This window comes from Nesoenas mayeri (genome assembly GCF_963082525.1).
Source record: "Nesoenas mayeri genome assembly, chromosome: 3".
Classification (NCBI taxonomy): Eukaryota; Metazoa; Chordata; class Aves; order Columbiformes; family Columbidae; genus Nesoenas; species Nesoenas mayeri.
In genome coordinates this window covers 26,610,072-26,625,354 of record NC_137544.1, presented here as the reverse complement: position 1 = coordinate 26,625,354, position 15,283 = coordinate 26,610,072, and the positions used below count along the sequence as shown (strand labels likewise).

The following is a 15,283-nucleotide window of genomic DNA, read 5'->3' as shown; positions in this document are numbered from 1 at the left end:
CTGAGAAACATCCCAAGGGTGTGGAATTGGCTGATTCCTTCCTCCGGAGAGTGACAGTGGCTGGTAATGCTCTGCCCGTGAGTACAGACCTTTCAGCTGATCTTACTACAGCAAAAGTTGTACTGGGTGAAACAAAGAGTGATTCTCTTTGTGAGGACAGTTTTCATGGTGATAATCAGAGGCTCTCCAAGTCTGATGAAACAGAGACATGGTTAAAGGAGCAAGGCAAGAAGAGTTCAGAGAAACACTGTACGTGGAAGAGGAAATGCTTGGAGGATGACAAAAGGAGAGAATTTGCATTCCTGAAGAAATCTAGTGGTCTTTGTTATGGAAAAGCAGCCAGCTTGGATTCTGCTATCCACATTTTAGGTAGACAACGTGATGAAACTGGGTTAAACATAACTTCTTGCAGAGTTGTTGAAGATGTCCCAGGAAGCAGTAAATCTGAAAAGCTGCACCACTTTCTTTCTGAAAGCAAGAGTGATCCACTGCTTGAACAAAACAGGTTTTATTCCTCTGATGCTGTGTTTTCCCAGTTGTCTAAAGAAAATACATTATTTAGCATTCCGCCAAACAGGAACAAGGTAAATATTTTGGCATAGTGTATAATATTTGAAAATTAAGTAAGAATAAATACTGGAACAGTATTTTTACTGTTACAAAAATATCTTTACTGTATATAAGCCTTTTACCCCTGCTGTGATGCTACAGGTAGTCATAGGACAGGGCATGTTGTTTCATGTTTTCCACAGGTTAAGTAATATCTCTGTTCTTCCACAGTGTTGATGTATCCTTGTGCTGTTTTGCTGTCTGTAGTCTGATGTGTTTCCTAATTTAGGAAAAATATTTCCATGTTAAAATGGTTCTAGAAGGTGGAGTGAATTTTAGAGAGCTGTTTAAGTTCACATTTAATGTCTGCAGTAAATGTCATCAACTTTTGACAGTCTTGTAATTCCTTTGGGCCTTGTATCAAGGAAATGAATATTTCTAATTCTTTTCGGTTATGGCCAATAGGAACTGAAGAGATAGAAGTATGTAGGCAGCTTGAAATAGAAAAAGTAAGCATAAATCATGTTAATAACTCTCTACAGTTCTTTTAAAAGCTCTTTCCTCCCAAACTGTCTGTATGACCTATTAATAGTAGTTATTGAAATTCTGTCTTCCTCTGAAGGTAGGATTATTTTCCTTTTACAATAAAAGAAACCAAAGCATAAGGTTAGTTGCAGAATATTGGAAGGAAAGCAATTTTTTTTTTTCTGTTGGTATCCATGCTTACCCATTCAGTCCATATTACTATTTTTGCCCCACTCATCTGTAAGTTTGGATCTGAATCCAGGATCTGGTCCAAAACTGATTTCCCTTGCTCAACATGGATGTCTGAGCTTTGAGTTGGGGGAACAGAAGGAATGGACTAGTGCCAAAGATACTCTTTCCAGCAAAGAGCAACTGCACTTCTGTTGTTTACATAATTCACTTTCGTAACAGGAATCATATTATATTTTTCTGAGCTTAGTTTTTAAATACAGATAACACATCAAATTACATCACACAGTACACACTAGTACAAATAGGCTCCTAATACACACGGAGATCTTTGCCCTTCTAATCTTAGCTGGAATTCAGGAACAGCTTAGGGATATTCTTTGATTTGAACAAAACGTCATTACTGAGTAAAAGAGTATGAGGCCTTGTCAGTTCTGCCAAGCATGGCTGCTTTTTCTGTATAATCAAAATAATACAGCTTCTAATATTGCTGCAGTTGTTACTCCAACCAGGCATACAACCCTTGTTACCACAGGAGTAGAAGAGGAAACACGAGCCTTTTGTTGAGCACCTACATCAATACTGAGGGCTGTGCTGGTGATATTGATAAAACACTGTGTAAAGGGATAAATATGAAATCTGCTGACAGGTCAAGCTAAATGCCCAAGTTGCTGAAATGTCTGGTTTTCAAGTTCAGCTCCCTTTCTCCACCCAAGATTATGAGTATGAGTAATTTTAAGAGCACCTAGCTTTGACCTATAAAGGAAGACAACTAGATTTCAGACTCTAGCTTATTTTACAAAGTCATGACCACCTTCCTTTTGATTACTTTTGAGAACTAAATTAGTATTTGCATCTCCTGTATTTCAGTATAAAACAGTGAAGCTGTTAGTTATCCGCAAAGTTCCTGTTATCAGCCTGAGCTGATACACAAGGTTTGCAGTTACCAGTCTCAGTTTTTACCATTTTCTTTACTGTAATTACAGAGATCAGCAGTCTTCACTCACCGTGTCAACTTATTCATGCTGTAATGTACTCTCAGCTTCCACAGTGCCCCAGATGCGGCTGATATTTGACAGTGTGGTAGCTTTTCAAACTCAGAGACAGGCATACAGAGGAAACGCATTGGTACAGCTGGCTAATTTGCACTGTAACGTGTTTTACCCTCTGAAATGGCTTAGTCCCCACTACTGGAATACATCCCTTAAGTTTCTTTCTGTGGTACGTGTTCTTATGCATGTAAACCAGTTACGTTTTCATGTTTAAATAAATGGTACCTCAGTACCTCTGTTTTCCTATTTGTAAAATTAAGGTAAGCAGGGCTTTGTGAAACGTTGTTCCTGACTGTTCACTAGTAGCTTTGAGAAAATCTTTTTTTACTCTCTGATGGAGCCTTATTTCTGCAGCCCTTTGCTCCTAATGCAGGAACATGACTTCCTTGAGCAAGATACGCTCTTACACTGTTGTGACTCAGGGCTGTCCTAGAGCAGATGGCAGTTTGCACAAAGGTCAAGAAGTTGTGAATCGAGACTGAAGGAGGTTTCCTGCAGGAGAGCCCTTCTCAGTGATGTTTTAGCACAATGCAGGTAGAGTAGAAAATCAAGGCTGTAGTTTTGGCTTCTATACAGGAGATACTGCTGCCGTGATATTTGATGTCTCCTGTGTTGAAACAAGCCATGGTTTTCATTCACTATCAGCAAAAAATAGCTACCAGCTGGTTTTACCACCACTGTTTGGTGGTTGTCAGCTTCTGTCACAACCAATGACTTCTGTGTATCACATTATCAATCACTATTCTTCCAGTCTAGATTGTGGTAGTTTCAGTTCTGGTTTATGGATGTACATGTTTTCTAGAAAAAAAAATTCTAATATGTGAAGAGAATAACTAATCTACTTCCAGTGTTTAACTGTTGTCTTGGCTGCGAGTTCCTCAGCTGTTTTTTTGCCATGCATCTACATAGTGTCTGATACAGTGGATTTCTTATCTATAGTACTAATAATAATCTGCAAGAAAAAAAAAAACCCACAACAAAAACAACAACAAAAAGGAAAAACAATTCGTATTTGAGTCAGGTTGAAGGTAATACACTTGCTTTTATATAAAAAATGTAGAATATTTGTAACCTGCATATTCAGCAGAATACTTCCGGCTAAATAGTGATATCTTTATTATTTCGGTTATTATTGGAAATAATTGTAAGATAACAAGACAACTTCCACCTATATCCACCATCATATAATCTTGTATTATCTATTCATATAGTACAGTTAAGGGAGGAAGAGATGCCAGTTGCTCTTCTGGAATGTGATTAGCACAGTAAAGGTGCAAAAGTCAGTTTTGCTTTATTGGCACAGTATTGTTTACTTCCTTGTAATATTCACAAGAAGCAGACGCAATCCACCTTAAATGCTGGTGAAAGAGATCTGTAATCATTGATGGAACTACAAAGCCATGCCTGCAAAGGTTCTGGACAGGTCATCTGGGTCATCTCTGTACATGAAGGCACAATAATTTAATGAAAACTGTTCTTGACTGATTCTTGTTCTACTGTGTCTGCCTTATTGGTGGTTTCGCATGCTTCCTGAGTAATTATTCTAGTGCTCATCTGTCTTTTTTATTAAAAACTGGTTTTAGCTGAAAACAAGTATGCTCATTTTAAACTCATCTCATTGCCAGAAGAGTTGATTTGTTACCTTTTTTTGCAGCAGCATTTTATGTATTTGAAGACTGTTGTCACATCTCCCCTCAGTTTTTCCTACTTTATATAAACCTAATTTTTCAATCTTTCCTAACAGGTCATGTATTTTTAGATCTTTGTTGTTCTTGTTTTTCTCTTTTGATCTGCTCCAACTGATGCAGTATTTTTTGAAGGGTGTTGCCCCAAGCTGGACTCGCAGTTCCACAGAGCCTTGTGAGAGCTGAATCGGAGCATTTGAATTTATAGCCAAATGAAAACTCACAAAGTCCAAGTGTAGCGTCAGGGGAGATGACTTCTTGTGATCACGTGCAAGTTCAAATTCCATTCCTATAACTATACTTCCCTTAACATGTTGTCAACAATCCTTTTCAAACACAACACGTAACTATTTAGCTTAGGTGGAAAACAGCATTTCAAAATCTATCCATATTAGCATATTCTCTTTTATTTCTTTGTGTTCTTCAGACTTCTGTGGTGTAAGGCTAGCTGACATCAGAATATATGTCATTATACATCATACATCTCTAGCTTATTATGTACTTTTGTGCATTTAAGTACATTATGTCAAGTTTGGACTTGCTTCAAAACATTTGGGATAAGATGGAATCGGAGGGAATACTCCTTACTTACTATAAAGTCTTCCTCTTCTCCTGTTTGCACTGTAAAAAATCAGCCACAGATATCCAGCAGCACTGTTGATCTCTTTTGGAAAGTGTTCTCTGATCTGATCTGCTCTGCTCTTTGGACTCAAAACTGCATCACTGAAATCACTGTGAAGAGTTTGAAGGTTTTTGGTGTATGGATTTCGTATACGTTATGATGCAGAGAAAACTTACAGGCAGAGAAAAAACACGTGCAGTAGCAGAAGTGGACTAGTTCTCCCAGTTAGAAGCAAGAAATAGAGTATTTAGTGCCAATTAAGACTTTGAACCTGAAATGTTAGGGCTGTGCAGAGAATTACTTGTGTCTCTTTTTGTTGCATACCTTATAATTCATATGCTTTGAGATAATTTGGAAAACTGGATCTCTAGCAAACAACTGTTCAAACTCATGCAAACTCAATAATTTGTTCCATGCTCAAGGAACAAATGTCCTCTAGTAACTAATTATAGTGGGAAAATTACAGGTTTGTGGGGTATAAGAATGAAAGTTTCACACAAACTGTTTGCTTTGAAGCCCAAAATCTGAACAGTGCAAGATTTGATTGCCCTTATTTTCAGTTTTAATATTCCTAATTCAGTAGTCCTTATTTTTCTTTGTTGTGGCAAGTGATGTTTTAAATATTGATGGTGTATAGTTAGTAGATGAGAGTCTATGTTGTCCTTATGAAGTTATCAAAGGAAAGATGATTTCTCTCCCTCTCTCTGACACCTTATTTTGTGGGTATGGTATTTTACTTGTTAGGTAGTTCCAAGTTATAGGGCATCTTGCGAAGTAGAGCTCATATTTGTAAGTGTAATAAAATACAGCTCTTTGACTCACCATTTCCTTCAGTGTATTTTTATAGTTTTTGAATATGAACTACGTGTTCAGGAAAAAGTGTGAAACCTTAGCCTTGAAATCTGAAATACTTTATTTAGAGAACAGAAGTGCTCAGCCTGCTTCAGGTCTCAGGCTAATGTTAGTGTTCCTTAACCAGCACTGAAATAGGCTACCTCCATGAGTGAAAAGCAACTTTAGTTTTTAAACCCAGTCTAGTCTACTCATCACATTTTCTTCAGATGGCCAACTGTGCTGGTTTTGGCTGAGATACAGTTAATTTTCTTTGTATGAGCTAGTGTGGGGCTATGTTTTGGATATGTGCTAGAAACAGTGTTGATTATACAGGGATGTTTTCCTCACTGCTGAGCAGTGCTTACACTGAGTCAAGGCCTTTTCTGCTCCCCACACCACCCCACCAGTGAGTGGGCTGGGGGTGCACAAGAATTTGGGAGAGGACGAGGTAGGGACAGCTGACTCCAACTGACCAAAGGGATATTTCACACCAAATGATGTCATGATTAGCATATGAAACTGGGAGAAGAGGAAAGGGGCTAATGGTGTTTGTCTTCTCAAGTAACTGTTACGTGTGATGGAGCCCTGGCCCTGCTGTCCTGGAGGTGCCTGAACACCTGCCTGTCCATGGGAAGTAGTGAATGAATGTTTTGCTTTGCTTGCCTGTGCAGCTTTTGTTCTACCTATTAATCTGTCTCAGTCCACGAGTTTTCTCAATTTTGCTCTTACAATTCACTCCCCCACCCATTGCAGGGGAGTGAACAAGCAGCTGTCTTGGGGCTTGGTTGCCAGCTGGGGCTAAACCACAACACCAACTAGGATGCTGAATGGTGCTTGGAAGATTTTTGGATTGAAAATGCTGTTAATCTTAGGGTAATGAGCTAAATTCATGTTTTAGCCATCCAAAACTTGGATTGCAAGCTTGCCTAGTGGTCAAGCTCAGAATAAGAAATATTCTCCTTGTGTTTGTGTACATAGCTACCAGTGTTGCTTGTATGTAACAACAGATACAAGTGGGACCTTCAGAAGTTGCCTTAATGTCTGAAAATGCTTGTTGCCAGAGGAATCTACTGTGCCCTCAAATATGCTGCGTTTGCACTCCGCAGTCTGAAGTGTACACAGCCATTGCCAGGCAATGAGCCGTGCAGGAGGCTAAAGGTTTCAACCTAGCAGTAAGGAATGGCCATTAGCAAATTACATTGCTGGATTGCTGAGTTAGAATATATTTTAAAATGTGATACTTAAGGATTATACGTGGAAGACTTACTGAAAATGACAGGGAAAAATGTAGGTTTGGAGGGGTTTTTCTGCTAGACATCTGGCACTTCCAGATGACATCGTCTCTTTCAGAAGCATTGTCCGGATAAGTGATAAATGGTTGACTGCATTTATGTTGTGGTCTAGTTGTTCTGTGATGAATAGAAACTAAAGCTACTGAAAAAATATTTAGTTTGCTTTCTTGCTTCGAAATACCAAAGAATAAAGGTAACCCACTGAAAGAAAATCTTACACTACAGATGAGTTCCCTAGTTTTTTTTAGAAGAAAATTTTCAGACTGATTTTAAGTTGGTCTTTTGCCACATCGGATTCCCTGTTGTCTTCACATGCAGGACTCATACCATCTGTATTTTGTGTGATTTCATGTAGTAAATACTCCTTACAGGATTTTGATACCTAGAAATTTATAAGCCATCACAGCTACATGTGGTTCTCTTCAGTGTCTTAAACAAAAAAAAGATATATTTTTTTTCTCTCTCTCTTTGATTTTTCTTTAAAATATGCAATGTTGAAGCTGGAGACAATAGGATGCAAAAAATGCTGTCAGATCTTTGAGGTGTTTATGAGCTAGGTGAACAGTTAAAACGGCTCCACTTTCTAGTATCAGTGCCTCTATCTTTCCCTTACCTAGAGCCACTGGATTTGATGACCTGTGATAAGAATCTGAAGAACTGCTTTCACAATGTGCTGTTTTGTGAATACTTGCATAGTAAATTAATTTGTTCCCTGCGTAAATTTACTCATGTTTGCTCTATGTCCGTAAATGCTCGTTGTCCCCTGGAGGTGTGAGAGGTGGTGAAGCAGAAGCTGCAGAGGGCGCTGCAGCAGCTGTGTTGCCCTGGCAGCCCAAGGCTCTTCCTTAGTCCCCCAGTTGCTGGTGCTGCCCACCACCTCCTGTCAGGCAGTGACATGGCAGCATTGGTAGGAAAGCTGCATCTCTTTGTTCCTGGCACTGTGTTTTGTGTGGCTTTAACATGAGAAAAACGCGTAATTCCCAGCCTAGCCTGTCTGAATTCCCCCAGGAAGATCCCAGACAGGAGATACCTTTGTGTGCAGAGGTTTCAAGGCCAGGAGGCATCATTATGACTGTCCCGTCTGACCTCATGAACATAGCTCTCTGGTTTACACTAGAACAGGTTTGCTGGAATTGTCACAGCTCTGGAGTAAAGCCTCTTCAGGAGCTAACTCAGCACCTACCTCTCCCCCAGAGCGGTCTGTGGGCAAACCTGCCCTCAGCCCTGGCCTCGCGCTGCCTCCAAAGTCACAGCAGACCGGTGTTCTCGCCACAGGGCTGCTGTAGGCTCGTGCCGTGGGGCCTCTTCCTAGTGGGCTCACCGAGGTGCGTGATGTCCACCCACAAATCTTGGCCTTGTCTCAAGCCCTCTTGCCTCTGCCCAAGCCCTTCAGCCTGCTTTTCATAATGTCTGAGCTGCAGTACATGGGTCCTTGCGCAATGCCTATTGGTACTTGGATTCTTAGTCTTCTTCATAATAACATCTTATACTATCTGCTCTTAGAATAAGTGGGGAAAGGTGGCCACTTAGAAGAAAGACAACCTATGATATCACTTCTTCAAGGCATGTCTTCTCTTTGTTATATCTTGCATTTCAGATACACATTCAATACAGTTTCTGTCACATAAGGTGCAAACAGTACACGTGCGGATTAGGGAAATGTCTGCTTCATATTCATACAGTGATAGTTTTCTAAGCAAACTGACTGAACTTCATTAAGGGAGAATTTAAGGTACTAGAAAGTAGTACTTGTATGTAATCTTCACAACGCTTTCCTTTTTTGTCTGACATGAAGTTGATGATGCTTAGATAAACTAAAAACAAATATCAGGAAAAATTGTCATGTATCATCCTTCAACCTTTCAGTCATTCCTGAAATGCTTCTCAGAGAATTTTATTCTAAACCCATTATTGTCAGTTTTCACTGTAAATGACTGTTGTGTTACTGAATTCCAGAACAGCTTATATTACGATTTAACCCATTTTAAAAGAAGATAAACACTTCAGCAAAGTAAAATAGGTATAATATGAATATCACTATTACATAAGTTGTGAATATATACATAAAATGTCATCTGTAAATGTAATTATATAACATTTATGTATAATAGGTGTAATACATAAAATAGTCTATTATTCACGTTATCAACATAAAATAGACATATTAAGTATTTTTCATCATTTAATAGTATTACATTGTCTCCAGAAATTAAGAGGGTGATAACTAGCTAACTTAAGAAAATTGTGAAGCTATGAATTTTGTAGTTCATATTGAGGACACTAAGAGTGTGTAAGGATGTGACATGAAGGAGTATTAATACAGTGACTAATAATAAAAATATTTATGTATACAGGTATTGGACAGAAAATTCTTCAACAATGCAGAGTGGTTTTATGCAATATTTTTAACATTATTATGTGTTAAATATAATTGTAATGTTTATATTAACTGTATTTTAGATATCTGATATCCATGTTACTGGAGAGTCAGAGGACATGTCTGCTAAAGAGAGGCTGCTCCTGTGGTCACAGCAGACAACCGAGGGTTATGCTGGAATCCATTGTGAAAATTTCACTACCTGCTGGCGTGATGGAAGGTTATTTAATGCCATCATTCATAAATACAGGTAAGTATTCTGTTTGTTCCCTTGAAAAATATTAATTACAGCATTTTAATGTACACAGAGAAGGCTCTGTGGTTCATGCCTGTAATAGCACTGCAGCTGCTGAGACAATACTGACTCTTCCTGAGCAATTCCCTGCTCTCTGCAGCCCAAGGATGCCTCATTAACCCTTATGTGTCCCTCCTTACTCAGAGGAGCATCTCCATGAATCCTGCCCGTCTCTCTTTGGCCACCTCCAAGCTGCTGAGAATGTCCCCAGGTTTCAGTCTTTGTCACAGTCCTTTTTGGTCACCTTGATTTTGAAGTATAGGCAAGGTACAGTCAGAACTGATCTCAAAAGTCCAAAACTACACTGCTGGTAAAGTCCATCAGCTACTGCATGACCTGAGATATGCCCAAGGGCCCCTTATTTTTCCTTGTGTGACTTTACCATGCCCCTGAAGCCTAGAGCTTCTTTGGTGTTTCTGCTTGGAGCCCAGATCTACTCTGAGATGTCTCCTGTAAAATGGCAGCATATTCTCATGAAAAATGAGACCAGTTGTCTTGAATGTTCTTAGTCAGGGAAGTGTGCTATTTTCTCCCTGTTTTGTTGCTTTTGTGACCATAGTCTTATAGACAGGCATTTGTAGAACTAATGGTGGCTGTGGCTAGAAGCTAAAGGTTGCACTACATTAACTTTCTTAAAATACAGTGGAAGAATTCTACTGATGAGATAGGATTTCTAATTCTAGTTTCTAAGTAAAAACAGGTCTCTTTTGACAAAGCCAGCTTTGGCATCAAAACTTGACAGAGGAACAAGATTTAAGATCGTTGCTGTGCTCAGCATTCTTTCTCAGTTGGCAGCATCTCTCTGGTTTTGTACGTTTTTTGTTTCCTAAATTGAATAAAGAGGTTTGTGTCTTAGAGGACCACATGGGAGAGTAATCTGGCCACTGGGCTAACTAGCTTGTGCTGACTTGTCCCTCAGTGTGCAAGGCTTGCAGCTTCTGGGTTTCATTGTAGCATAAGTAAATAGTTTGTGCTTTATACACTGGGGCATATCATAACGAAGTTTGAGGGTACATTATTTCCTTGGTATAATACCAAAGGAGTGTCCCAAGTAGGGAGGGACAAATGTGGTACATTTTAATGCAGCTTCAAGGAACAGACCCTGGAGCAGATTATTCTCTTCTTGAATTTCCTCTTGCGGGACCACTTGGCTCACCACAGAGAGAAGAACAGGCAGAGCCAACACACACACCGTATGGGAACCAGGACACTGAAGTAAAATGGGCGAGTCAAGCAGATGCAGCCTTTTCCTCACACTCTGTGTAGAGAGGCTGCAAGCATAACATATAGTGTACTGAGCCCCAGAGAAAGTGGCTGTGGCAGTACATAGCTCCGTGGTAAAAGGAAGCTGCAGCTGAATCAATGAGTTCTCTTTCTGACTAACGCTTCTGTTCTGGGTAGCTGGTCAGGGAGGAGGACCATGCCAGCAAGTCTTCTTTTAGTAACGTAGCAAGACAAAGGGAAATAGCTGGCAAAGGAGTGGGCTGTTTTACTTCAGGACAGAGCAGCCAAGAGAATGAACATAGCACAGGCAAGTATTTGAAAAAATAAACAATTTGGAAGAAAGGAAAGCGCTTAATGAAACAGAATAATGGAAAGTATTTCCCAGAACTTTTTCAGAGCCTTGTACCACTTGCATAGAGTAGTATAGCCTTTACGGCTCAGCAGCTAGTAGTTGTAGTATATATAAGTTCATAAATAATGAAAACCTCGAATTCTGTCCTCTGGCTGTGCAAATGTTAGTGCCTTGGGATATGACTGAGTACATGCAGTTGCTTTGCTGGAACAGTGTTTCTGGCAGCACTCGCTGAGTTTAGTTCACAGTGTTTCAGCAAGGAAGCACAGGCGCCTTTGACGTGAGTGTGTCAAAGCAGATGATTCAGTGGCTGAAGAGCAGAGTCCGTGTTTTTGCGTGCTTCTGTGCCAGCTTCCATTTAGCTTATCCTCTTCCTGTAAACATAACTTCTGCACTTAAGGATCCCGTGTCCTTCCCAGGAATGTTTACTGTCCTTATCTGATGTCTTTTTGCTGTGAGAGGTTACAGATTCTTGGACTCCATCTTGCTGATGAAATCAATGAGATTCTTCTACTGATTTCAGTGAGCTTCTATGTTTCTTTGCTGTTTTGTACTGTTAAATCAGAGATAATAGTTTCCAGGTATTGCTCACAAGATAGGAATGGTCTTTCCAAACAGTCATCTGATATTGTTAACTGCAGTATTTTACTCCAGGGAACTCTTTTAAGGCTTGGTTTGTGTTCTGAGCAGTAAGTAGGTTAAACACTAACAAAACGTGCACATTTTGAGCAGTGACTCTCCATATGCTCTGTTTGTCTGTTTTAGTAGCTCCCAGTTTGCGGGTCCCAGGTGTTCTCAGGAGCTGGGCAGAGCATCCTGCAGAAGCCACTGGCTGGTGTGCTCTCCAGGGCAGGTGACCAAGCGTTCCTGCTCGGACAGTGGGGTGGGTGTGGGGTGCTGGCACCGCAGAGCACCCCTCTGGGTGCACATATGTCAGTCGTGGTGCAGCGTGGCAGCCCCTCCTGTGCCAGGTATGCTGTGCTGGCTGAAGACACCTCTCCTTACAGAAGTGCCATACGCCCTGGGCCAGGAGTGTTTGCTCTCTGTGAGTTGGGACGGTGCTCTTCAGCAGGGACATGACTGCCAGACCTGGAAGGGATGTAAATGTGCCCAGACCTAATTTTAAGGGGATGACAGTGCTATTATAGTAATAACCAGAATGCTGAGAAATACCCGGGCATGTTACTGGTGTCTAGAATTGCAGTTGTACTGAGCGACAATAAGCTGCATAATATTGGATGGAGAGCGCATACCCATGTCACGGCACAGCGATGGGAAACTCCCGTGGAGGGTCTGTCAGGTCAGGGCCTGGCAGCCAGGGCTGATCTCAGTGCCCCAGTCAGGAGTGGGGCAGCCGGGGACATTGGGGCAACACCAGCCCCAGGCATGGGGCACATCCCTGGGGATGGGCTGTGGCCGGGCCCGGGATGCGGGCCTGCAGGTGGACTGAACCGCTGCAGGGGTCAGGGCTGGGCTTGGGGCCAGAGGTGAGGGCACCAGCAGCTCCCAAAGGACAGGAAACACGCTGTCTGTGAGCTGAACCTGAGCACAGACAGGCAGCCTGTACTCGCAGCGCTGACACCATGGCTGAGCAGTCCTTTCTGGATAAGTCATCAACAACACCAGCCATATAGGTCCAGCATGATTCCTACAGTCATTTGTCCATGAGATAACTAGATGTAACTTTGCAGTTTTAGGTGACAGGGGATGGGAGTGGCAGGTTATAATTACCTCCTCTCCAGGCATAAGTGATTTTTTAACTGGCAAGTGCACACCAGCTTCAATACATCAGGAAACTGCAGAAGCCGTGTTGGGCTGGGCGAGGAGCTGGGCTGTGAATCAGCTGCCGACGGGCGGGGAGTGTCTGCCCTTGGTGGGACAGCCCGGCTGCGCTTAACAGCCTCAGAGGATTGTTTCATCTGGGCTGCTCATAGTCATCTCCATTTTTTCTGCCCAGTAGAGGATCCCAGCACCTTTTGGTGCAAACCAGCCAAGATTTATGATGCCGAACTGCAGGAATAGCACACGTATTTGCCATGGCTCTCTGCTTCCCCAGGGTGCCTGGGAGGAGCAGGAAAGGGCCAACATGACCAGCTGTAGAACCCGCGCAGCATCTTGTTGGAGCTCAGCTCGCTGGTGTGCGGCGGCCGGGCGAGACGGGTTCCTGCCCAGCCCCTGCCCTGCGGGCACCCACGGCCGTGCAGGCAGCACCCGCCTCAGCGCCCAGCCTGGGCAGCTGGGCAGCGCGCAAATCCGTCACCTGCTCTCCTGAGCAAACGCGGGACATTTACTTCCTTTCCTCTCAAGCAACACACATTAGGCTGTCAGAGCTTTTTGAAAGGGCCTTTAGTTGCTTTCTCTCTTACCTCTGCTAAGAGTATGAATGAGTTTCCAGTGATTTTGCAGTATTCTTTAAAGGAAAGGAAAGTAATTTTATGAATGACAGAAATGAGAGGAAAAAATTACTCTGCGATACTTGGCTCCATATACCACTGGATTATTTTTTTTTCCCCACAGATTTAGGAAAATGTAATTTGTTTTCATGTAAGAAGGTTGGTTATGTGTTCAGCAGGTTCCAGCGGTCTGTGTTTATAATGTAAGATTGAAGATTACTCGGCTAAACTTCTGAAGAGTATATAAAATGTGGTTGAATCCTGGGAAATGAATGGGGCTCCCCACTGGCCTCAAGAACTGCCTCAGGGGGCTCCATTGCAGCTCCAGGATTTTGCTTTTCATGTTGTTATTCTGTGTGAATATTTGTTCTTACATAGAAATATCAAATAAAATAATCAGATTAAAAAGTCAGTTTTAATACTGAACATTACCACGTTTGTTAATTGTACATTTTTATTTACCATTTCCCTGAAAATAAGACCTACTATGAAAATAAGCCCTAGCATGATTTTTCAGGATTTTTGAGGATGTTCTAAATATAAGCTAAAATAAGCCCTAGTTGCAGTTCATAAAAAATGTCAATTTAAATAATGTCCAGGTAAATGTAAAAAAGTAAGCATCTTTTAGAGCAAAAAATTAATAAAAGACCCTGTCTTATTTTTGGGGAAACAAGGTAAATATATAATCTTTCAGACTCTTTTGAACCTCCATACCTTTTCTGGATGTGGGATCAGGTCCATTAGTAAAAGCTACAGATACGCCCTGGAGATTCAAGAATATTCTGTATATCTCATCTATTATGTAATTGGCCTTTTATAGCTTAATTTTTAATTGAAGACGTGTTACTTTAGTGTGTTGTGTTGGAAGAAATCTGACTTCAGGCAGTTTAAAAAGTACAGTATGTTTCTTTCATACCATCATATCATACATAGCAAAAACCTGTAAGCCAGACTTCAGTGTCGGAGACTGTAACGCTCAGATTTTCCCAGAGATACTACCGTTCTGCATGCTGGGGGCTTCATCTTGCAGCTCTATCACCTTGTGTATTTGTAGTCACTATGCTGCGTTTTAGGTAAATGGTCTTGATTTCTGTATTTGTTTTCTTATGTACGTGCCTTTTGCTAAGGGAGAAGAAATACTCATTTTTTTGTAAGTGTATCCCAGTGTAGAAACAGTTGTCTATAGGGAATGAAGGCTACTCTTCTTTCACAGTATCACAGTATGTTTGGGATTGGAAGGGACCTCAAAAGATCATCTAGTCCAATCCCCCTGCTGGAGCAGGAACGCCCAGGTGAGGTCGCACAGGAACATGTCCAGGCGGGTTTTGAATGTCTCCAGAGAAGGAGACTCCACAGCCCCCCTGGGCAGCCTGTTCCAGTGTTCTGTCACCCTCACTGAGAAGAAGTTTTTTCTCAAATTGGGAGTTGTGTGCCAGATTGAAGTTAGTAGTCCAAGCTGGCAGCGAGGACATCAACAGAAGAAGTACTAAGATAATTAAAAAAGACTTTAAAGAACTGGCTCGGTCAGTTCATGCGACGGGAGCACAAGTGATATTTGCCTCAGTTCCTGTGCTATCTGGGATGGATGAGGAGCTAAATAAAGAGAGAAGTAGAAAAGCCCATCTCATCAACAGGTGGCTTAAGGATTGGTGTCACCGTCAAAATTTTGGGTTTTTTGACCATGGGGCAAACTCCATGGTACCTAGTCTCCTCAGATCAGATGGGGTTCATCCTTCTAGGGAGAGCAAGAGGACTATAGCCCATAAGTTGGCAGGGCTGATCAGGAGGGCTTTAAACTAGGTTTGAAGGGGGAAGGGATTGAAACCGCGCTCTCCAAAGATCAGCCTAAGGATGGAAAGCCTGAATTAAGAGTGAAATCAGCAGCCCACTTGAA

General features: G+C 41.5%; 1 protein-coding gene across 1 annotated transcript in view; it reads left to right on the top strand.

Moving 5' to 3' along the window:
* LOC308038617 (dystonin-like) overlaps positions 1-15,283 on the top strand; it is a gene marked incomplete at both ends in the record, with an annotated part of 310,764 nt that overhangs the window by 129,747 nt on the left and 165,734 nt on the right. The window contains one exon of the mRNA XM_080341395.1: positions 9,209-9,375. Within this exon, the coding sequence (XP_080197521.1) occupies positions 9,209-9,375 (167 nt within the window). The remainder of the gene's footprint in view (positions 1-9,208; positions 9,376-15,283) is intronic.